Source organism: Glycine max, chromosome 15 (genome assembly GCF_000004515.6).
Source record: "Glycine max cultivar Williams 82 chromosome 15, Glycine_max_v4.0, whole genome shotgun sequence".
Taxonomy (NCBI): Eukaryota; Viridiplantae; Streptophyta; class Magnoliopsida; order Fabales; family Fabaceae; genus Glycine; species Glycine max.
Genome location: NC_038251.2, coordinates 47,605,436 through 47,630,385, shown reverse-complemented (window position 1 = coordinate 47,630,385; position 24,950 = coordinate 47,605,436). Strand labels below are relative to the sequence as shown.

Sequence of the window (24,950 nt, the reverse complement as noted above, 5' to 3'; positions counted from 1 at the left end):
TTCATACGAAAGCACAAAATTCAAAAGTTGGTAAAGACAAGAAGAACAACAAATGGAGGAACAAAAAACCAGAAGGCTCCAACAAGCAGCAAGGTGAGACCTTTCCTCCTTGTCCGCATTGCAAAAAGACAAATCACCCTGAAAGAAAATGTTGGTGGAGGCCAGATGTCAAGTGCATAAATTGTGGCAATATGGGACATGTAGAGCGAATATGCAAGTCCAAATCAGAGGAAGCAAAGGTGGTTGCGGAGGAACGAGAAGATAAGCAACTCTTTGTCACAACATGTTTTGCCACAAGCAATAGTTCCAGTGATTCATGATTAATAGATAGCGGCTGCACAAACCATATGCCAATGACCTGAACCTCTTTAAAGAACTTGACAAAACCATTGTTTCCAAAGTAAAAATTGGAAATGGTGATTTCATCTCAGTCAAGGGAAAAAGGGACTGTTGCTATTGAAAGCTTGACAGGTTTGAAATATATCTCTGATGTCTTATATGTGAGTGAGAGAAAAAATAGAAGTATCATGGAGATGACAAGGTGTATGCTGCATGAAAAAGGAGTTGCCAAATGAGCTTTGGGCGAAGGCTGCAAACACTGCAATATTTTTGCTGAATAGACTACCTACAAGAGTTCTGCACAAAAAAACTCCATTTGAAGGCTGGTTTAGTTACAAACCAGATTTACAAAATCTAAAAATCTTTGGTTGTGTTTGTTTCTCTTATGTTCCACAGGTTAAAAGGGACAAACTTGATAAAAAGGCAGAACTCGGAGTTTTCATTGGATACTGCAACACCTCCAAAGCTTACAGAATTTTCCAACCTCAAAATGGGAAAATTCTAGTGAGTAGAGATGTCAAATTTATGGAAGATCAACAATGGAGTTGGGATGAGCCAATAAGGAAGCAGCTGCCAGAAATCCCACAGTTCCTTGATGATGATGTAGATGACATTCCTGTCAGAGGTACAAGATCTTTATCTGAGATTTATCAAAAGAGTAATATAGTTGTCCTAGAACCTGCAGAATTTGAAGAAGCTGAAGAGGATGACAAGTGGATAAATGCTATGAAGGAAGAGTTGAAAATGATCGAAAAAAATGACACGTGGGAGCTAGTGGACAGACCACAACACAAACAACCTATAGGGGTAAAATGGGTTTATAGAACCAAACTTAATCTAGATGGTTCTGTAAATAAATACAAGGCCAGGTTGGTGGTGAAAGGCTATGCTCAGTTGTTTGGAGTGGATTTTTCAGAAACCTTTGCTCCAGTTGCACGTCTTGATACAATTAGAATGCTACTTGCCTTGATTGCACATAAAAGGTGGGAAGTTTATCATTTAGATGTAAAATTTGCCTTTCTAAATGGTTACTTGCAGGAGGAGATTTATGTAGAGCAACCCGAGGGGTTTCAAATCAAAGGAGAGGAGCAAAAAGTTTACAAGTTGAAAAAGGCATTATATGGTCTTAAATAGGCTCCTAGGGCCTGGTACAACAGGATAGATGATCATCTTCAAGATCTTGGATTTGTCAAAAGTCCAAGTGAGGTTGCATTATATGTGAAATTGGTAGATGCAAATTTAATCATTATTGCTGTCTATGTTGATGATTTACTTATGACAGGAAGTGATGAGAAACTCATAAAGGAGTTTAAAGCTGAAATGTTTAAAGCATTTGAAATGACAGATCTTGGCTTGATGAGTTTCTTTTTGGGAATGGAGGTGAAACAAGATCATGATGGAATCCTCATTCACCAAAAGAAGTACACAAGGGAAATACTCAAGAAGTTTCATATGGAGGACTGCAAAAGCACTACATCTCCAATGAACCAAAAGGAGAAATTTAGCAAGGATGATGGAGTTGATAAAGTTGACGAAATGCATTACAGAAGCTTGATTGGTTGCTTAATATATCTTACTGTAACCAGACCTGACATTTTGTTTGCAGTAAATATACTTTCAAGGTTCATGCATTTTGCTAGTGAAGTTCATCTTCAAGCTGCCAAACGAGTTATTAGATATGTTAAAGGCACTTTAGACTATGGTATAATGTACTCTCATTCTCATAATTTTAAGCTCCATGGATATTCTGATAGTGACTGGGCAGGTTGTATTGATGACATGAGAAGCACCTCTGGTTATTGTTTTTCCTTTGGTTCTGGAGTCTTTTCTTGGTGTTCTAAAAAGCAAGAAGTTGTAGCTCAATCAACTGCAGAAGTAGAGTATGTAGCTGCTGTTGCTGCAGTGAATCAAGCTCTTTGGATCAGGAAAATTATGACAGATTTGCATATGAAACAAGAAGAAAGCACACAAATTTTTGTGGACAACCAAGCTGCAATCTCAATTGCTAATGATCCAGTGTTTCATGGAAAAACTAAGCACTTCAAGATAAAGCTTTTTCTTCTAAGAGAAGTTCAAAGGGAAGGAGAAGTGAAGTTACTGTACTGCAAAATAGAGAATCAAAGTGCTGACATTTTGACCAAGGCACTTTCAAAAGCCAAATTTGAATACTTGAGACAAAAGCTTGGAGTTTGCAGTTCCAAAGTCAAGGAGGAGTGTTAAGATGTGACTGTTGAAACTGTCTAACAAACTATAGTAGATAAGATTGTTTTTCTATTTTTTAGGAAAAATAAAAGTCATGTTGACTGATAGGATAAAGCAGTTTTGATCCTATTCTCTAGGCATGATCTGTTAGTGGTGTTATCTTTTTGTTAGCAGTTACTATCTTTTCCATGTTTTTAAATACGTTGCTTCATATCAGAATAAAACAAGCCTTTGCAGTCTCAATTTCTTTCTTTATGCTCCCTTTCATTCTTTAATATTTCTGCCTGCTGTTATTAACTAAAAACAACAGTTAGATACATAATTATTCTCCTCAAATCAAATGCATCTTAGGTTCTTCTTTCTCAATTTAAGCCTAAGCTTGTAGGTGTTGATCTCTTTGTCAAGCAACTCCTATTTTTTTTCTTAGTTCTTGCCCTTATTGTTGGGCCTCCTTGCCCAGTTAGAGATTCTTCTCTTCTAAGCTCTTCATTTTTTCCTTGAAGACTTTCCATGATCTCCATCAAGTTTAAGTCAAGATAAAACCCGAACCAAAATTATTGAATTTGCAATCTTTCAATATGAACCAAATCAATACAATTTGGATTTCTCCTTCATCAATTCGTTTGAATCCTTCAGGTTATTGGATTGATTTGGACTCATCATCACCCCTAGAGGTTATAACTTATAATTAACACATTTTTCAATAATTGATTTTGTAGAGTTTTAGTGTTGCCCTTTACTCTAAAAATTTGGCTTGTTTAACAACTGACCAACCGTGTGTTGTTTTAATTTCAATACTAATTTGATAGAGTTTTTTGTTGTCAATGTGTTATAGATGTGAAGTATCCACTAACTTGGTTATAATTAATCTTCATTGTGAAATTGACCACTTTCTATAAGGTTAATTTTTATGTTTCATCTACAACATTTAAATATGAGACTTTGCTTGAGAGTCAAGTCTAGTTTTTCTCAAACCATGTATACCATGGTACTAATTTGGTAGTTTAAAACTCATCTCACATAATAAATTATATTTGGTACTAAAACCTTATTGTGGTAAAATAAACGAACAAGCATAGCCTAACATAAAAATGAATAACAAGCTAGTTCGATATATTACAATGTAGGTTTCCAAATGTTTGTTTTCTGAATTGAAAAGAGTCAAAATTTAAAATATAGCGTATTTTGCAACTACTAAAAATAATGGATTTTCAACGTCAGTTCTAAGGGCCTTACAAAGATGATTTTGAACCGTCTTTGAAGATTATATCTACAACGGTTTTTTAAGTAAACCGTCTTAAAAAAAGGTTTTTAAAAAATAAAAAAACATTTTTTTCTAAGACGATTTTCAAGTAAAAATCATTTTAGAATTGTTGATCTTCAAAGATAGTTTACGCTAAAACCAATGTCGTTATTAGAATAGTTTTTCATGCCTATGACCCATTGCAACCCACCACTTTTCTGTAGGGTTAGGATCAGTGTTCTGTAAGCCTTGAAAGAAAAACATCTCATCAAACATTCAATAAAATAAATAAAAAATAGAAAAAAATTAAGCACTCATTTAATTTGAAAAGACAGGATAGCATAAAAAAAAATCCAAAGACTATAGAAAAACTTTTGATGAGTGGGATGATTGAACCTGATTTTGATATAGATTTTGATTAAGAATATCAGAGATGGACAAAGAGAACACCTGGTCTAATAATCCTCTCTACCAGGAACCTTTTCCTTTTTGTCATTTGTTCTCACCATCTTCCTTGGTTGTGACATTCATCCAGGCGTAATTGAGATCAACTTGTATATATTCCAGAAGCTACATACAAAAGAGCAATGGTTGCTCACTTAGTAATGAAGGAATTGCATTAATCTTCATTTATTTGGCTAAACGTGCTTGTACATACTATTACTAAGGAATTAAATAAATGAAACAACGATGCCATTAATTGCATCTCAAAATGCCAAACGATACATAGTAGGCATGCAAAGATGTTATTAACTCTTGAATACTATCAAGTTGACATTCATTTTTCCAAAGATTTTAATTCTTTGCATCAACTATCTTGCAATGCCAAACTAGTTAGAAGGTTTTACATTACAATGAAGTTTTTTTGCTAAGGAAACAAAGACAAACTCTATAATACCCAATAACAGACTAACCAATAACAATTTCAACCTTCTGAATGTGGAAGAGTTCCTATCCACAACAACAAAATGTGAATATCAAATAATTTATCATTGTGATGTTGAAAATGAGAAAATCCACATACCTTCCTCTTTCACCATTTAGAATTAAAGATTCAAGAGAATCCATTGCAAGTCCAAGTTTTACATCTACCTAGAGTCAATTATGTAAAAACATCAGAAAATATAGGCAGTGCATAATTATAATATAAAATGAGCCGATATATTCCAAAGAGAAAAAAAAATTTAGAACCTTTTCAAATCAAAAGCATATAAGCAACATATACCTTATGTGAAACACCAGCTAGCTGATAATACTTCTTGGCAACATCAAGAGATTTGGCATGTCTTTCACAAGCAACTAAACGACTTGATTCTGGCAGAACTAATGCTATGGCTAGTGATGAGTATCCTTGGGTCAAATTAACAATATAATACTACCTCATTACATAATGGAAGAGAAGCTTACCACTAGCTTCCCTTTGACCATTTCTTTGACCAACTTGCCCAGTACTACCCTATTTATCATGAAGAAGAAAAGACAATCAGAATCACACTACTTATTTAAGTTTTTATTTATTATTTGACTAGGAAAATTAGGCCATAAGTTCTTGCAAATAAATACAAACCAAAAGAAAGAAAAGCGAATCAGATGCGATTGGAACATGCAACAATCAATCCTATCCTATCCTATCCTAGATCAACCGCATCCCAATCCCAAAATGGTGCTTCCTGGTTTGAGATTGACTCCCCCTTTTTCAAAGCACGCTTTTACTTTATCTTTATCTTCTTTTTCCGATGCATTTTTTCTCTTTGGATAACAGGATAAGAAGTGCCTAACCTAACCTAAAAAAAAACATGGAATTTACATTGGGAGTGAACTGGTAAGAGAAATTACCATAATAGTTGAGGTGTGTTAATATCTGATATCCAAAATGAAACAAAACCCATAACTGTACTTAGAAAGAGGCTACCGACATGCATCATACCACCTATCTATTTTATGCCTTTCTTCTTTTCTCTGTTCGAGAATCGACAATGGTGGATAAACGAATGAGCATTCACCGAATACGGTTCTCATTATTGATCACCAAGCTCCTCTTTTGGCCGTTTATCCTACTAAGCTTCATTGTGCTCTTCTTCTTGGGATATCCCCCATTGTCCTCTGTCGCCACTCCCTCTGTGACGGCATCGCCGATTGGGAGACCTCCGTCATGAATTCACCACTCCTCATTCCAAGTCCAAATCAAAAGCCCTCCGTGTCCTGGTGACTTGGCCTTGTCCATGGCGATGGCGGTCTTGCCGGTGCCGGGCTAGCCGACCAAGACAATTGTGCGGTTTGCCCGACCATGCCATCCAAGACGGCACACGACTCTAGGGAGGAGTCTAGGCCAAGGTTGCGAATGTGCTAGTGCTTTATGCGCTCTATGTGGGTCAGATCGCGACTCTTAGAGAGTTTTAGCTCCGCCATTGTAGCAACGATGAAGACTTTGGGAGGAAGAAAGTGGGTTTCAAAGTTTGTTTAGGGTTTGGTCTTTGGAGAGTGAGAATACACATTCTAACTAGAGAGTGTGAGAGAGTAGCTAGAGGGACACATGTTCAAATATTAAAAAATAACAGACAATCTTCTAAGATGGTTTTTTTTTTATAAAAAAAACCGTCTTAGAAAGAAACATGGTTAGCCTTCTACTAAGATGGTTTTCAAAAAACTGTCGTGGAATGAAAACCATTCTAAGACGGTTTTTGCAAAACCGTTGTAGAATGATTGTATTTATTTACAGAAATATCATCCCATTTCTTTCTAAGACTATTTTTCATTAACCGATGTTATACCAACGTCGTAAAAAATCATTTTTCTAGTAGTGTACTTTTCTTACACTCTGACATGTCATCAACAAAACTACGTTAGTGTCAAGCACCTCGACGAGAACAATTGAGGATGATATTTACTAAGTTATTAGCTCCCTCATCTTACTAGACACGAAGAAGTGTAATATGTCATTCTACGTGTAACCTGTGGTGCTACTATTTATATAGGTTGGATTATTTTTCTTAAAAAAAAAACAAAGAAAATGACGTCGTTTTATTGTACTCTAGACTTTTTCAGATCCACTCCATGTCCTCCCATCTTTGGCCAAAGAGTTCTTCTCTGACAATTGCGACTCCGAGGACAACCACTTGATCTTCTCCCTATCGATGCCACCGTCGAGAGATACAGCTTCGCCCTCAACATGGTTTCTTTTTTCAGATCTAAGATCCACTCCCCTTCCTCCTTTTTTTCATGGTTGCTTTTTCCAGATTTGACATGATGGCTTTGCCCTCTTCTTCTTTTTTCACTAACTCTCCTTCCCTCAAACTCTGTCCTCGTTGGTAAAAGAAGAGAGAAAATATGCCAAAGATGAAGATCTAAGTGATAGGTATAGTTTTGAGTTTATTTCACTTCATGGGTTTGATTTGGTCCCCCATAGTTTTGAGTTTTGTATGACTCTTGTTTTTTTATTAATCTTATTTCAGAGGTCTTGCGGTGCTGTACCCAGTTACCAGTGCCAACTTAGTTGGGATCGGTGTCTTTATTCTTGCCTACCTTTCCCATCTTCATAAAAATGAAATTGAATTTCCTGCATTCCTCAACTTTATTTCATTAATAAAATAAAATAAAAAATTAGCCGCCAGATCTTGACTGTATGAGTGAATGCGTGAAGCTTGCTATAATCCATTTGTACTAAACCTTTCTCATTTTTAATACAAGCCTATTTTTCAGCTTTATACTCTTTTCTCTCAATTCTCACTTTTGAACCATAAATTCTAACATGCTATAAAAGTACTACCACCCACCTGAAATTTTTTGCAACTCCTTTAATTTTCTTTTCTTTTCTTAATCGTTTTCTTTCCATTTTATTTTCGAGAAAATCCAAGCCCTCACCGTTCAAGTTTTTCTTTTCACTCTTTTCTTTAGTTCTTTTTCAGTTTCAAGTTCTTGAGTTAACCTATTTCAATTTCAATTTTTAAATATTTCAAACTATATTCTTGAGACAACCTAAATCAACAATTAATTCCTATAATTTTTTTATATAAAATTAATTAATTTATAAACACCAATAGAAATAATAAGTAATTTAATTTTAATTAATAATATTATAATTTTTTTAAAAAAAATAAATTTTTTATAGTATTTAAGTAGTAATTATATTTGATGACACTGCTCTCAATTTAAAAGATAATTTTCCTATAAGAAATATGACTTATATTATTAATAAATCAACGAATACATATACTTACGTGAAAAATGAGTAAATATTTAACTAATATACTTTATGATAAATAAAAATATTTTTTTAATAATTTATATATATATATATATATATATATATATATATTGTGAATAAAATGATGAATACTTCATATAATACTATAACAATTTTAAAAAAACTAAGATTTCTCACACTTGTAGCACTTAACTTAAACTCAATGATTGATTCTCACTAATATGCCCATTTATTGAAGAATCAAAGGAAATATCTCGCAGGGAAAATGTACATCTTTATTTTTCTGCAGCCGGAGCACTATGAATGATGGCATCCCAATAAATATCATCCCATTCATCTCTGTACTTTTCATTCATTCCAATAAAGTTCTTAAAGCATTGTTTATCATATTCTCTCTCCATTCTTCCAACGGAGGCAGTCCAATTTCAGCCACTAGCCAGTGTTTATAGTCAGCCTGTAAAATAGTTGGAAATTAAAAAAATCAAAGCTACTTACATTCTTACACTTTCAAAGCTGTCACATCTATCACCACATATGGCATGTACTCCATTAAACTCAAGTAGGTCCAACTTGTGATATTTTCTTATTTTAATTTATATATATATATATATATATATATTAAAACATTGTATACTATTGATTAATTAAAAATTATTGTTATAATTTTTAAGGTAATTCATTATATGCAAGTGAAACAAACGATTCATAATTAAATAATAATGTATAGTTATAGGATGTCTTGGTGAACATATTTTTATCTCATTTTTTATAATTATATTTATAAATTATTATTTTGTCTTTATAATTGTTTTTATAAATTATTATTTTATTTTTGTAACTACCTAAACTTAAACAGTTCATTATCTTTGTTTATTAAAAAAACCATAAAAGACAGTTAGGCACTTCGTGCCTATTTTTGCATAGTATATATAAAAGCTTTTATTCCGATTATTCATATTTTTCTTTTTAGCTTATATGCAAATAGAAACTTTCGTATAAAATATTATGCATGAATCTATATGGAGATTGTGTTTAATTATTTTTTGATTTTTCAAAATCTTTCATGCTAAATAAAAAAGAGAATGGCTCAAGATCTATGACTTAATCGGAAAAAGTCAAATATACTATGATAAAAATCCTAAAGATGTAAACATGACTTTGCTGATGTTGAAGACTGAATTTTGGACAATAAATTAAAATAGAAATAATAAACTTGCATATAGAACTTCTAGAAGTGAGTATATCTCCATGTTTATTTAGTGTGCAAAATTGGATCTTTAGGCTAAGTAAAGTCATGTTTAATGTCCTTAGGATTTTTATCATAATACATTTGACTTTTTCCTATGACCAATTGATCTCTAGCCATTCATTCATTCTACTCAACATACAAGAATTTGAAAAAAAAAAGAAGATAAACACAACAATCTCCATATTAATTTATGCATAATATTATATATGAAATTTTCTTTTTGAAAACAAAATATAACAAAAATATGATTTTTCTTTGGCAAGATTATATTGCACATATGGGACATCTTGACAGAAAATTAGTTTTTTAAGCAAAAAGTCAAATGCAAATGGCTACATGTATCCAAGATGTATATGGTGATAATTTTTCATGCATGGAATCCTAATACTTTTAGCAAATGATAAGTTCACATTATTGATGTGAAGCCTCTATCATATATTTAGAAAAACCGTTGTATTCTGAAATGGATTGTCAATTATTGAAGAAAGCATCAAGACCTTCTCTCTGATATTACCAACTTGATCATTGAGAACAAAGGCTCAAGAGTCTTCCAATGTATTCTCTAAACTTTTTTTTGCTATGTAAACGCAACTTAGATCAACTACAAAAGCTAACTAGTAATGTGTTAAAAAAAGAAACTCTTCTCAACCTTTCATTTTGTAATGAAAGAAAATAAATTAAAATATGCAATGATAAAGAATAAGTTGCATGCAATAATATAATACAAGACAGGAGATCATCATCGTCATTGTGGTAAAGTAGTGATGTTTTTACTCTTATTTCTTAGCATTGTGGAAGCCCATCCATTCATGAGACTATTTGTGTATTTCAAGTAATATTTTCAAATTCAGAAGAACAATTAACTAAACTTTCTCTAGACTTACTCACCAAATTAGTATCATTGTGCATTGTTAAATTTATTATACTACATAAACTTTTCATTGTATCCAAATTAAATTTTTAATTGTTATTCAAGCACTTTCTAATTATTGAAAAGTAAGTAAGGACACATTTTTGCAACAGAACTACTTGGCATTTTATGAAGTAGTTTGATTATATTACTACTTCACTCTTTATTTTCTTTGGTTTTCATGAAGGTATGCATTGGGGAATGAAGGTCTCGTATAATTTTTACTTAGATTCTTTTGAGTGAAAATGTCCATACCATCAAATCTCCATAATTTTTTTTCTTCTATTATTTAAATTCTCGATCTCTCTGTAGATTTAAATTAAGGGCTAAATTTTCACTAGTTAGTATAATGTCACATAAGAAAATCTAAACTTTGTTTGCAAAGAGTTTCTTCAATTTTATGTGATGAGATTGTTTGCATTGATTTTAATTGTTATGTTTTGTCTATTTTGAAGCTGTTTATTGGCACGGAGGGCAAAACTTTTCATATGACTTGGATAATGTGTTAGACTGTAAGCAAAATCTCATCATCGATCGTCTCTATTTATTTCAAGTATATATGCTTGTAATTGACATTATGCTATATTAAAATAATTAAAAGATATGTATTCTATATATCATCTTTTAAATCACTAATATATATATATATATATATATATATATATATATATATATATATATATATATATATATATATATATGTATAGAAGAGATATTTTTATTTTAAATATATAAGACTGTTTTTGGATCTATTTTTTGGAGTCTTCAAATGTGTGATGTTTAATTTGACCATAGGAGTTATATATGGATTGATGTGCTCCAAATGGTGGAATAGGTACCTGGGATTTACACGTGGCATGGGGTCCACATGCTCTCGCATAACAAGAGTTCCTCACCCTTTCAACAAACTGGTATTTAGAAGATTTCCATTTTTTTTAATTTGTCTATCTATATAGAACAAAATGACCTTGTACGTTGTTGACCATGTTCTAGAATAAAATTATATTTTATGTTGATGAAATCTACATACTATAATAAAAGAATGACCACTTAGCACACATGTTCTCACATATTTTTTGGCAATAAAATAATCATCCTTCGTTTGTGAACGTGCTTTTAACTTTGCTTTACTCTAGGCTTTTTTTTTTTTTAATTTCAAATTTGAAAAATCACAATTACGATTTCTTCCTAAGTCAGAGGTACCTACCTCTGCACCTCCATACCTATGAGGTCGCATCGTCGGGCAAGGAAGCTTTTGCACGTTAACATGCAACACCAACCAGATATCATTTTTGCGTTTTTATTACATCCCCAGCTGATTTTTGTGTTTCAATTCCAACTGCATGTAGAGCAACCTCACCTCATTTCTGCATTTCCATTTTTCATTCTAGGAAGCTTCCTTCTCCCTTTCTTCATCGATCCCACTCTGCCATTGGGCTGCCACCTCTACACCACCACAATATTGCCTTCTTCACTAAATCCCTCTCTTCTGTCCACATGTTGGAGCCTCTCGCTGATCCTAGAGAATACACCATTTAGGATGCATAGATTGCTGGTGCAGCAAGTCCCGATCACAAGGCCGAAGCTACACCAATAGTGTGCGTTAACAAATATTGGGGAGGATTTGAAATTCATTACCCATAATTTTTTTTCTTTGTTTTTCTCACTCATGTTTTCTCTCTAATTTATAGTCTCATGTTTTTTTTCTCTGTTCTACCTTTCAATATGCATTTTTATTCTGTAAAATTGACCCAGGTGTCTCTTTTTTCTTTTCTGTAAATGACAAAGAGAAAAACATTTTTCTTTTATTTATTTTTTGTCTGCAAGTTGCATTATCTACTCTTTTTTTTGCCAGATGGATTGCAGCTGTATGTTTGGTGAAATGCCCTATAATTTGAGTTTTCTAATATTCAAAATCTGTGTGTGTTCCTTTTGTCATGACTCCGTTGGTATCTTAGTGCACCCACGGTTTTATTAACAGTGCTTTATTATTTTTCCTTACCACTTGTTTTCTAAAATAATGTGTGGTCCGTGTTGTGCATGTGGTCAGATTATTCCATCATGTTTTTTTATTCGGTTATATATGTTTTATAAATTTGAAATTGTTTCACAAAAAATGTATACATTTGTACCTTGGTTGGCTTTATAAAGCATGTTTTCTTTTAATGTTTTGTTGTGTTATGCATTACCATGTGTATTTCTGCTTGTATTTCACACATATAGATGCATGATACTAATGTTGAGATTCAAAATGACTTGATTTGAATGACTTAAGCAATATTTCCGATTCGATTATTTTTTATAGTTGTAGACTATATTAGAAGAGTAGCATACATTATCTTTTCAATCAAATAGAATGCATCAGTTGATCGAAGTATAGTAAATATGGTGTGCACATGCATGTAAAAGCTTTTAGTTGCTATGGTGTTAAGGTTTCTGGTTTTAGTTACTCCTTCACTTCGTGGACAATTAATTTGGGCTCCTGTCTTTATGATCTTTATGTTTAATGTGCTAAGTTGTTTTAAGTTTAGTCTTTGGCAAATGTGTAGAAAGATATTCATAAACTATTGATTAATATGAACGAATCAACTGTTAGGAATTTTATAATTCCTAATTAATTAATATGGGCTACATATTATATTATAACATTTATATTAGTTATATACATTTAAATGGGTTCAATATAAAGTGATATATTTAAGTGAACCCATTAGACTGCCAACAGATAATTGATATGGGCTTAATGAGCGGAAACCAGTTTGGCCCATTATGAGATAATGAGAACCCTAATAGATTTAAAACATAAGGCATGATTATGGTCCCCAATATACCAAATCAACAAACAATTTCTCCTCTCCCCATCTAAAGAGAAAACGAAAGTCCCATAAGGAAGAAGGTGATTTGGTTGAGGAAGGTCATTAAACCAATTGTTCGTGACCACTTTCAGATTCTGCTATGTGTTAATCAAGTTCCATGGATCCAGGTATTCCTTAAAACCTCTTGATAATCTAACGTAATGTGTTTTGGTGCTCATTTGGTATTTTATAAGGTTTATTGAAAATTCCCAACAAGTAGTATCAGAGCCACCATTACTATTAGATTATTGAGATTTAAAGCTGTTGTTTGATATGTATTATATCTAGATTTTTTTTTGGTTATATGAATCCTAATTTTATTTTGGGGAGAAACTATTTTGATCAATAAAATTGTAAAACTCCTAAATTTATGTGTTATGGCCATAAAGTTTTTCTCTTCTTACGAATTAATAAAAGGCCTCTGCATTTGATTTAAAGGGTTGTACATTTTTTTTTGTTTGTGTCGTGTTTGCTAGCATATTTTTCTATTTGGGATAAAGGTTCTACGTATCCGGCATTAGCATTTAGTACGTGACACAATTTCATAAATATATATTTTTGTTTATATGAATCATTAATAAGACAATGGTCTTTTGTCTTATATGAATAATTTATTATTATTTTTTGGCCAACTGTTTTTATGAAACAGTGATAAACTGATAATTCATGATATTCATGTGGTTAGTATAATTTGTGATGGTACCATGGTATGTTTGTTTCGGGTGCATAATTAGTTTACCATGATGTTGTTTTTCAAACATTTACTGCTATCACAATTGAGTGCAAATTTAACCATTACAGATCCTTTCCTTTCGATTGTGTGTCCAATAATTTTAATTAAATTGGTTGAACCATTATGTTGCCAAAGTAACCTCTATTGTGTAAATTGATTTAATTAAATTTCATGGATGTTAGTATGAAATTATTTATGTGAATTGTGCTCGGCCCAAAGGAAGACACAATTTGGCCAAATAATAACATGCATGCGATGATAAATATGTGACAATTATTAAGTTTTTTCTTTTCATGAGAATAATAGTCGGTCCAAAGAAAAGCTATTATTTGTCAGAACTAATTGTCAATATTTGATCATTGCGTTGAGAGTACCAATTACAAATTAATTTCTCTGTCCAAAGATTAGAATTAATGTTGTGTTAGGTATCTTGTGATGGATCTGTTATAGGAAATACTTGCATGTCTTGTTATATATACTTTATATGACTTGCTTGATTATTTGTGAACATGCATTTTTTTTATTCTCTGTTTGGTTAATATTACCAGTGCTACAAATATTACTGCCCAAGTGAATTCTATCCCAATGCTGAATGGGACAAATTTTAAGGTATAGAAGGAAGCCGTAGAAATTGTTCTTGGCTGTATGGATTTGGACTTGGCATTGAGTACGGAACGACCCATTTCCACTCCGAAAACCTCTAATGAGGTAAAAATTGAGAAGTGGGATTGGTCCAACCGAATGTGTCTTATGATTACGAAGCGCTCTATTCTAGAGGTGTTTCGGAGCTCTATTTCTGAGGGTCAAAGTGCAAAGAAATTCCTTGACGAAATTGAGCAATACTTTACCAAAAATGAAAAGGCGGAGACAAGTAACCTTTTGGCCAAACTCATCTCCATGAAGTATAAAGGCAAAGGAAACATAAGGGAGTACATTATGGAGATGTCCAATCTCGCATCAAAACTCAAGTCACTTAAGTTAGAGCTTGGTGAAGACTTGCTCATGCACTTGGTTTTGATCTCGCTTCCTGCACACTTTGGGCAATTCAAAGTGAGCTATAACACTCAGAAGGACAAATGGTCCCTCAATGAGCTTATATCTCACTGTGTGCAAGAGGAGGAGAGGCTGCAGAGAGATAGGACTGAAAGTGCTCACTTGACTTCGACCTCTCAAAATAAGAAAAGGAAGAAGACTAAGGGTGTTGCGGAAGGGACTTCTCAGCAAAAGAAGCAAAATAAGGATGAGAAATTTACCTGTTACTTCTGCAAGAAGTTGGGACACATGAAGAAAGAGTGTCCCAAGTATGCCGCATGGCGTGTGAAGAAAGGTAAATTTCTTACTCTAGTTTGTTCAGAAGTTAATTTGACTTTTGTACCTAAAGATACTTGGTGGGTAGATTCTGGTGCTACTACTCACATAAGTATGACTATGCAGGGTTGCCTGTGGAGCCGACTACCAAGTGATGATGAAAGATTCATCTTTGTGGGTGATGGCAAGAAGGTTGTAGTGGAAGCTATTGGAACTTTTAGATTACAATTAAAAACTGGATTTTATTTTGATTTATTTGAGACTTTTGTTGTACCGTCTTTTAGACGGAATTTGATTTCTATTTCTAGTATGGAAAAATTCGGATTTTCTTGTTCATTTGGAAATAATAAAGTTAGTCTCTACCAAAATTCAAATATGGTTGGTTCTGGTTCTTTAATTGATAATCTTTACATGCTTGATGTTGTTATTTCCTATAATGAAATACTGCAAATAAAGAGAAAACGAACAAACATAAGGAAATTAGGTGTCGAAAGAGCTAAAGACATCTTAGAACTAGTGTAAAAAGACATTTGTGGTCCTTTTCCTACAACTTCTTGGAATGGACAACAATATTTCATTATGTTCATAGATGACTACTCTAGATACGGTTACCTATACTTGATACATGAGAAATCTCAATCCCTAGACGTTTTTAAGACTTTCAAGGCTGAGGTTGAACTTCAACTTGGAAAGAAAATAAGGTTGTCAAATCTGACCGTGGTGGTGAGTACTATGGCAGATATGATGGATCAGGAGAACAACGTCCAGGACCTTTTGCACTTTTCCTCAAAGAGTGTGGAATTGTTCCACAATACACTATGCCGGGCAAACCCAGCATGAATGGTGTAGCAGAACGAAGAAACCGAACTCTTAAGGATATGGTGAGAAGTATGATTAGTCATTCCTCTTTGCCATAGTCACTTTGAGGAGAAGCCTTAAAGACTGCAATTTACATCCTTAATAGGGTGCCAAGTAAAACAGTTAATAAAACCCCTTATGAACTTTGGATTGGTAAAAGGCCAAGCATTAAACATTTGCACATTTGGGGTTGTTCAGTTGAGGCACGACCTTATAGGCCATATGAAAGAAAGCTGGACTCAAGAACAATTAGCTGCTATTTTGTTGGCTATGCTGAACGATTTCGGGGCTATAAATTTTACAATCCCACCTTAAGATCCTTTTTCAAGATGGGAAATGCGAGATTTCTTGAGGAAGTTGAGTTTGGGAAGGAAGAGAACATAAGGAATGTTGTCTTTGAGGAAGAACCTGTTACTTATAGTGATCAAGTCCTCGTACCTATTACTGTTCAAGACACAACTCCAGCAATAGAAAACAATGTTCAAACTATTGACATTGTTCCAGAATAAGACAACAATGAGGTTCTCCCTCAAATACCTTTAGAGAAACCTCAACAACCTCAAAAAGTGCCATTAAGGAGATCCATTAGAGAGAGGAGAAGTGCAATCTCAAATGATTATATTATATTTCTCCAAGAACATGAGGATGGTGTTGGTTTAACAGAGGATGATCCAATCAACTTCTGTCAAGCTATGCGCAGTTCTAACTCTCAAAAATGGATTGACGCCATGAAAGATGAGATGAAGTCTATGAATGACAATGAAGTATGGGATCTAGTCGAATTGCCTAAAGGTGTGAAACCTATTGGTTGTAAATGGATATTTAAAACCAAGAAGGATTCAGAGGGTAATATCAAGAGATATAAGGCTCGTCTAGTTGCTACAGGCTTTACTCAGAAGGAAGGCATTGACTATAAAGAAACCTTTTCTCCAGTATCTTCCAAGGATTCCTTTAGAACTATAATGGAACTGGTAGCTCATTTTGACTTAGAGCTACATCAGATGGATGTCAAGACTGCGTTTCTAAATGGTGACATTGAAGAAACGATTTATATGGTGCAACCAGAAAACTTTGTGTTGGGTGACTCAAAGTCCGTGGTATGCAAACTAAAGAAATCCATCTATGATCTCAAACAGGCTTCCCGTCAATGATATTACAAGTTCCATCAAGTCATTACCTCATATGGTTTCGAGGCAAATGTAGTTGATGATTGTGTATATCATAAGTTCAGTGGGAGTAAATACATATTCTTGGTATTATATGTCGATGATATACTGGTTGCTAGCAGAGATATAGGCTTCTTACAGGAGACCAAGATATTTCTAACGAAAAATTTCGAAATGAAAGATCTTGGGGAAAGCTTTTTTTGTGTTAGGTATTAAGATACTATGAGATCGCTCTCTAGGTATCCTAAGGTTGTCACAAGGGAGCTATATCGATAAAGTACTTGATAGATTTGGCATGAAAGATAGTAAACCAGGAGATACCCCTATAGCTAAAAGAGACAAATTCAGTCTCAAACAATGCCCCAATAGTGACCTTGAAAGAACTGAGATGCAGAAGATCCCCTATGCGTCAGTAGTAGGAAGTTTGATGTATGCTCAAGTTTGTACTCGTCCCGACATAGCATTTTTCGTAGGAGTTCTCGGCAAATACTTGAGTGATCCTGGATTTCAGCATTGGAAGGCAGTGAAACGCGTAATGCATTACTTGAAGAGAACAAAAGGCTACATGCTCACTTATCAGAAGTCTGACAATTTGGAGATCATCGGGTACTCAGACTCTGATTTTGCTGGATGTCAAGACAACAAATGCTCCACTTCTGGATACATATATATGTTGGCTGGAGGAGCTATCTCTTGGAAGTCTGCTAAACAGACTCTTGTAGCTTCTTCAATCATGGCTGCGAAGTTCATTGCTTGTTTTGAGGCATCTAATCACGGGATATGACTGTGAAACTTTGTCACTAGTTTGCGTGTGGTTGATGGCATTGAAAGACCATTGAAAATCTATTGTGACAATAAATCTGCAGTTCTTTACTCCAACAACAATAGGAGTACAACCAAGTCAAAATTCATTGACATCAAGTTTCTGGTTATGAAGGAAAGAGTTCAAAATAAGCAGATTTGCATAGAACATATAGGGACTGATTCCATGCTAGCTGACCCACTTACTAAAAGTTTGGTACCTAGAGTTTTTCATGAGCACACTACTCATATGGGTGTAGTTCCTAATAGTACCTTAGTTTAGTGGGAGTCCTATTTATGTTTTATATCTTATGTTTTTCAGATATTTGTATTATTTGGATTTTCTGCAGAAATAAAGTTGATGTTCATTTTGTGTGCAATGTTTGTATTGCATTTTGGATTGATCTCTATAAAGAATAACGTTTGGACTAGTTGGAAATAGACATGTGTCATACCCTAATTTTGTTCGGGGACCATTGTTTGATGGCATGCAACCTTCGCTTGACCACTTCAAGGAACTTGACAACCATTGTTAAGCAATCCGTGAAGTTCCGCGACATGTCGGGAGTCGAAAGGAATCATTATTGCACAATCTGTAAAGTTCCGTAACATTCTAAAAGCTCAAGAGGGGATGGTTGCGTAATCTATAAAGTTTCGTGACATTATGGAAAGAAAACAAGTATCGTTACATAATTCGTGAGGTTCCGTAATGTTATGGGAAAAGAATCAGCAAAAAAAAGGGCAAAGGGGGGTGTATTTAGTAAAATGGGGGGGGGGGTGCAAGTAGCAATTTTCAAATTTGGGCCTTTCTAGAGGTTTCTGGGCATTTTCTTGCTTCAGGTGGAAGCAACCTAGCTCGCCTGGGCGAGCTGGGTGGCAACCACCTCCACTGTTTTGTTAAAAAATGGCTTCCAGAGCTTTAGGGACCCCCGTAATGCTTCCGTAAAATTCCCATAATCCTAAATAAGCATATTTCACTTGATATGGGTGAGAAGGAAGAGAAAAAAAAAGAGAAGAAAATCAAGTCCTATAGGCTTCCGTAACTTTTTTGTAAATTACGAAAGAAGGGGGTGAACTTATATAAATGGGGGGGGGGGTGCAAATAGAAATTTTGAAATTTTGAATTGGGCATTCCTGAGTGTTTTTCGAAGCTGGATTGCTTCTGGAGGAAGCAACCCAGCTCGCTTGGGCGGCAACCTCCTCCCCCTTTTTCTTATAAAAAGGCAAAAATGGGTTGTTCTAAGGGTCCCTGATCCCCTTGGCTATACATTTCAGTTGTTTTGGGTGAAAAAAATTATTTTCGTGAAGAAATTCCAAGCCAAGGTGCTTCTGTAACGCTTTCGAGATGTTTCCGTAAGCAAATCCGTGAAGGTTTTCCTCTGTTCTTCACCGTTCTTCATCCGTTCTTCGTTCTTCAACGGGTAAGTTTCCAAATCCGAGACTTTTAATTCATTTCTTGTTTTTTTTTGGCTTTGATCTTTATTTCGTTCAATTTTAGTTTCTTTTCTTTCATTTTTAACGAGTTTTAACCGATCGTTTAAGTCGTTTTCTCGCCTAATAAATGATGAAATGAAGTTCAACCGATCATTTGCGTTGTAATCTCGTTTAATCACTGTTAAAACAAAATCTAACCGATCGTTCACGCTATAACCTCGGTTAAACCAAAAAAGGGCAAAATAATAATAAAATAATCAAAATATCTTTAAATAAAATAATAAAAAAAAATCGATCGGACATTTTTCTTTGGAAGTTTCCTTGAATGAATTGACTAATAACCAAAGTGAAACTAAGGCTAAAATCAACTCACAAATCAAGCTTTGTCTGCAAAAATCATTGAAAACCGTTTTAAGGTCCAACGCCTTAAACGGTCCTCTTTGCTTTTATCGGTTAACATGGACCATTCAAAAGCATAAAATCAACACATCACTTTACTGCTTTTCGCGAGAACTACGTAGGTCCGATTTCCTCTTTGATGGAGGATACGTAAGAGCAAAAGCCCCGCTTTTGTCGACCTCAAAAAAATAAAAAGAGACAAAAGTTTAAGATACATGATTTCACACAATTCTAAATCTAAGGTTGTTGTCCTTTGGGACAAACGTGAGAGGTGCTAATACCTTCCTCAAGCGTAAACATAGCTCCCGAATCTGGAATATTCTTTATGACCGGTTTCCTTTGGTTTTTCTAACGTTTTCCTCTCAATAAACGTTGGTGGCGACTTCGTGCATTTTTCTCCCATGGAAGATGCACCCGTGAGCCCTCGCGTCGCCCTCCCGCAAAAGGTTAGGTTGCGACAGTTGGCGACTCCACTGGGAACTTTTTTAAGTGAGTTAGGCCTATTTTTAGGAAATAGTGGAATTATGAAACTTTGTGTGTGCGTTTTTAGAACTGTGTAAAAATAATAAATGATGTCTTTTTCACATTTTTTACACCGCATTTTAAGCACCCACGGGTTTGAGTAAAAAGGGGCCTTACACCCGGGTTCATGGAAATCTAAGGAGTGGAGGTGGATCTATGGTCATGCTAGGTCTCTGACTTGCTTGATAATAGTGAAATCTCGTCTAGAGCTTTCCCTCTTTATAATGTGTTGTCGCTGGTATTCCATACCGTCGCAATATTATTATCTTGAGTGATGATACCTCTAGAGAACAGCCGTGTGAGATATGAATCGTTGGGAGTAGTTATTAGAGAGACCCCTAGATATTATCCTATAGGTCCCCAAATAGGGGCATGGAGCAAGCACGCTCTGTACCATTTGTTTTCATGCATTCTTCTGCGAATATCACAAATTATAGTTTTGCTATATATCTAGTGATATCTTGTCTCTTTAGAGTAGCACGCCACTTTTTAACGCATATGTTGGGGCGCCGCAATGCCTAAAATGTAGTATTAAAAAGGTGGATCTTTTTCGGACTCTCGTATATGTGAACTACCACTTGTTTTTCTTCTCTTTGTTTCATACATGTGCCTTGCATCATTCATATCGGAGCCTTGATTCACCCCTTTTTAGGTAAATGATGGGAACAAACCAAACCGGAAAAAGATTCTATCAAGTCAAGATTAAGGGCCTAGATGTCACCAGCCTTAAGGAGTTGGGGCCGTTGATGAGACCCCTCCAGATGCAAGCCTTCCGCAAAATGTATGGAAAGATTTTAGATTTGACCATAGCGAAGGTATTCACGGAAACCGTTGTATCCCTCACCCAATACTATGACCAGCCATTGAGGTGCTTCACGTTTGGGGACTTCCAAATAGTACCGACTGTTGAAGAATTTGAGGAGATTCTAGGATGTCCTCTTGGGGGAAGAAGACCGTATCTTTTCTCCGGGTTTCTTCCCTCCTTGAGCAAGATTGCAGTTGTGGTCAGGGATTCGGTAAGAGAGTTGGATCGTGTAAAGCAAACTCGAAATGACGTAGTGGGCTTACCACGGAAGTACTTGGAAGGCAAGGCAAGAGATATGGCGAATCAAGAGGAGTGCGTCCCATTTGCGGACGTATTAGCTTTGCTAATCTTTGGGGTTGTCCTCTTTCCAAACATGGACGGTTTGGTGGATCTAGCCGTGATTGATGCGTTCCTTGCATATCACCATAGCAAAGAGAGCCCGGTGGTAGCTATCTTGGCGGACTTATTTGATACATTTGACCGAAGGTGCGAGAAGAGTAGCGCACGGATCATCTGCTGCTTACCCGCTCTGTGTATGGTTGGTTTCGCTCCTATTCCAACAAGACATAAGGCACCCATGTCCGCTCCAAATTCATCGCTCGTGTGTCAAAAAGAGAAGAGTAGATTGGGACCAATACTTGGCTGGATAGGAGGCAGAACAATCAACTAGTTTCCTTGATGGAAGGAAGGAAATGAGGGAGTTCTCTTCTCATGTGGGGACTACCCAAACATTCCGTTGATAGGGACGAGGGGTTGTATTAACTACAATCCCGCACTTGCTATAAGAAAGTTAGGGTACCCCATGAGGGAGCACCGACAGAAGAGAGCCTCTCTCTTTTCCTTGTGAGAGATTTCGGCGCGCAAAGTTTCAAGATTGTACAAAGAGTCCACAAGGCGTGGGAAAGCCCGTTAATAAAAGATAAAGAACTTAGGGGCATCCGTAATGGCATCATCGGTGGTTATCATGAATGGTTGAAAGTTCGCACACGAGGGTTAGATTGGCTCTCCAAGATGAAAATTATCAACGAGGAGAACTTGGAAGCTCCGGAAGAGGATGAAGAAGTCCGAGCTCTAAAAACAGAACTAGGAAAGGCAAGACTTGCCAAAGAAAAATTCAAGTTAGTCGCTATAGACGTCTGGAAAGAGTGTGCCGAGTTACGAGAAGAAAATGCAGCTATCGCAAGAGCCCTTGAACAAGAAACCAAGAGGGCTCACAAGGAAGAGCATGGCCGAGACAAATTCCGTGGAGCTTTGTGGGGCAGCAACAATGAGCTCAAGCTTCGAAGGGAAGAGAGGGACCAATCACGAGTACATAGCATGGTCTTAAAGGAAGAGTTAGCTGTTTGCTCAAGATTCAAGAGGAGTTTGGCCCAACACTTAGAAGCCACAGAGAAAAGCATGCTAGCTATAATAGGGCAGTACAAAGAGGAGCTAAACCAATCTTTGGCTCATGAGCAAAAGCTAGTAGAGGACTTCGCACAAGCATACGCCGAGAAGGAGGCAAGAGGGAGGGTGATTGATGCATTGCATCAAGAAGCGACCATGTGGATGGATAGGTTCGCCTTGACCTTAAATGGAAGTCAAGACCTCCCACGACTACTAGCCAAAGCAAGGGCCATGGCCGAAGTGTGTTCAGCCCCAGAGGAAGTTCACGGGCTAATCAATTATTGTCAACACATGATAGATTTAATGGCCCATATAATTAGAAACCGTTAGGTTCTGTTGTAACACTTATGTGAAATCTTGGCTAGATGAAAAGCTTTTGTTCCTTTTTTTTTATAAAAAGAGAAGTTCTGAAACTCATCACGTTGTCTAAAAAAGGTCTTGAGGTGGATCTAAGTGCTCTGATCATTAATTAGCATAACATATTCATGATCTGGTGGCATGCTCACCACTGTTTGTTTCTTTAGGAAACTCACCATAACTAAAAAAGTGCAAAGGCACCCCTATAACACCCGATCCAAAAGTAAGATGGGTAACGAAGAGGGAGTGCAAGAACAGATGAAGGCCAACATGTCGGCTTTAAAAGATCAGATGACTTCTATGACGGAAGCCATGCTAAAAATTCAAAAATCAATAGAAGACAATGCTATGGCGGCCGCTTCCAACACAACTAGGGAAGCGGAACCGGTGCTACAGCCCGCAATGAACTCGGGCCGGGATAGAAGCGCGACATGTTTCAATCGGAGGTATAGTCCTCAAGCCTACCAGTCGCATCCAGAAGAAGTGGCCGCATCCAGAAGATTCATCTACCAGTCGCTGCAAGCAGCATGCATGGTCTCTCATGGCGGAGGCAAGAGTGACAAATGTCTGTTTCATCTCAGGGAATTACACGACATGGAAACATACCCCGCAGTTGAGGAGCTACTTTAACAGCTCATGGACTGGGGGCAGCTCGAAGTGTCCGAGAGAGGTAGAGAAGAGCCGCAGGTTTGCACGCAGTCGGCAAAAAGGAAAGCTCCCCCAACCCCCTAGTGATATGTTTCACTAGGAATATGACCAGCCCCACATCCGAGTACCCCTCGACAGTGCCCAAGCTGACGCCATTTTCCTATCAAAGCAATAAGGCCGTCCCATGGAAGTATACCCCTCCTGCTTTTGGAAAAGGGGCTGCAACTGAGGTTGACTTCTTGTCAGCCAAGGTGACCAACATTATTGGCCTTAGTGGCGTAACCCGCAGTGGACGGGTGTTTGCTCCCCCTCACTCGGTGGAATTTCCCTCCAAGGGGAAAGCACCCATGACCCAGGAGTCCGTAGGCGCGGCCACCCCCTCAAAAGAAGTGGATCCCCCAGTAGAAAAGGGAGCTAAAAAGAAGGAAGATCTCCAAGGAAGGGCGGTGACCTTAGAGGAGGCTCATGAGTTCCTTCGTCTCATCCAACAAAGTGAGTTTAAAGTGGATGAGCAATTGGATAAAACTCCAGCAAGGATCTTCTTGCTCGAACTGCTCATAAGCTTCGAGCCTCATCGTGCACTATTAGTAAAGGTCCTCAACGAAGCCCACGTAGCACACGACATCTCAATCGAGGGCTTTGAAGGCATTGTTAATCACATAACTACCAATAACTACCTCGCGTTCGCGGAGGAGGAGATTCCAGTTGAAGGGAGAGGGTACAACAAAGCTCTACATGTGTCTGTCAGATGCATGGACCATGTCGTCGCTAAGGTACTCATCGATAATGGTTCAAGTTGAAATGTGATGCCAAAGACCACCTTGGAGAAGCTTCCTTTTAATGCGTAAAGCCGAGTTCGATGGTAGTACGAGCTTTCGACGGTAGTCGGCGGGAGGTGATGGGGGAAATTGACATCCCCATTCAAATAGGCCTCCACACTTGCAATGTGGTTTTCCAAGTGATGGACATAAATCCCGCCTACAGCTGCCTTTTGGGAAGGCCATGGATCCACGCGCTAGGAGTGTTCCCCTCGACGCTTCCCTAGAAACTGAAATTCGAAGTTGGTGGACTTTTGGTGATAGTGTCGGGCGAAGAGGATATGTTGGTAAGCTGCCCCTCCTTGACACCATATGTAGAGGCAGCGGAGGAATCATTGGAAACAGCTCTCCAATCCTTCGAGGTGGTAAGCTGCGCCTCTGTGGAAACAAGTCCATTGCTACCTTGTTTCTCTAATGCGGCCCTGATGGTGGCGCGGGTAATGCTCAAGCACGGTTATGAGCCCAGAATGGGTGTGGGCAAGGACAGCCACGGGAATGCTGATGTGGTTGACATTAGGGGTAACCCGCACAAATATGGGTTGGGGTATGAGTCCGGGAAACTTGGAAAAAGGAATGCACCATTAAGACTCCGGGCAGATAGGGCATGGCCCGGTCATGTTAGCCAGTGTTTCACTAGTGTCGGGATAATGTTCGAGGAAGAGGTGGTGGCAATAGGAGGAGAAGCTCCACAAGATCCATCGAGTTTCGTGCGA

General features: G+C 36.5%; 2 protein-coding genes across 2 annotated transcripts; one reads left to right on the top strand and one right to left on the bottom strand.

Moving 5' to 3' along the window:
* Positions 1-4,276: 4,276 nt before the first annotated feature.
* LOC106796192 (catechol O-methyltransferase domain-containing protein 1-like) lies at positions 4,277-5,852 on the bottom strand. The gene is made up of 5 exons (XM_014767773.1): positions 5,795-5,852; positions 5,010-5,134; positions 4,809-4,876; positions 4,699-4,735; positions 4,277-4,354 (listed from the first exon to the last, which is right to left on the bottom strand). Exons 1-5 carry the CDS (start codon positions 5,850-5,852, stop codon positions 4,277-4,279), a joined length of 366 nt encoding a protein of 121 aa, XP_014623259.1.
* Positions 5,853-17,362: 11,510 nt separating this feature from the next.
* Positions 17,363-17,851, top strand: LOC121173561 (secreted RxLR effector protein 161-like). The gene has a single exon (XM_041009625.1). It carries the CDS (start codon positions 17,363-17,365, stop codon positions 17,849-17,851), a length of 489 nt encoding a protein of 162 aa, XP_040865559.1.
* Positions 17,852-24,950: the final 7,099 nt, after the last annotated feature.

Coding starts and splice junctions, on each gene's coding strand:
- LOC106796192 (XM_014767773.1), bottom strand. CDS start 5,852: ATGAAGCTTAGTAGGATAAACGGCCAAAAGAGGAGCTTGGTGATCAAT. Junction 5,135..5,794: donor GGTGATCAATAATGAGAACC/GTATTCGGTGAA, acceptor ATTTGACCCAAG/GATACTCATCACTAGCCATA. Junction 4,355..4,698: donor GAAGGTTGAAATTGTTATTG/GTTAGTCTGTTA, acceptor TTTTGTATGTAG/CTTCTGGAATATATACAAGT.
- LOC121173561 (XM_041009625.1), top strand. CDS start 17,363: ATGAAAGATAGTAAACCAGGAGATACCCCTATAGCTAAAAGAGACAAA.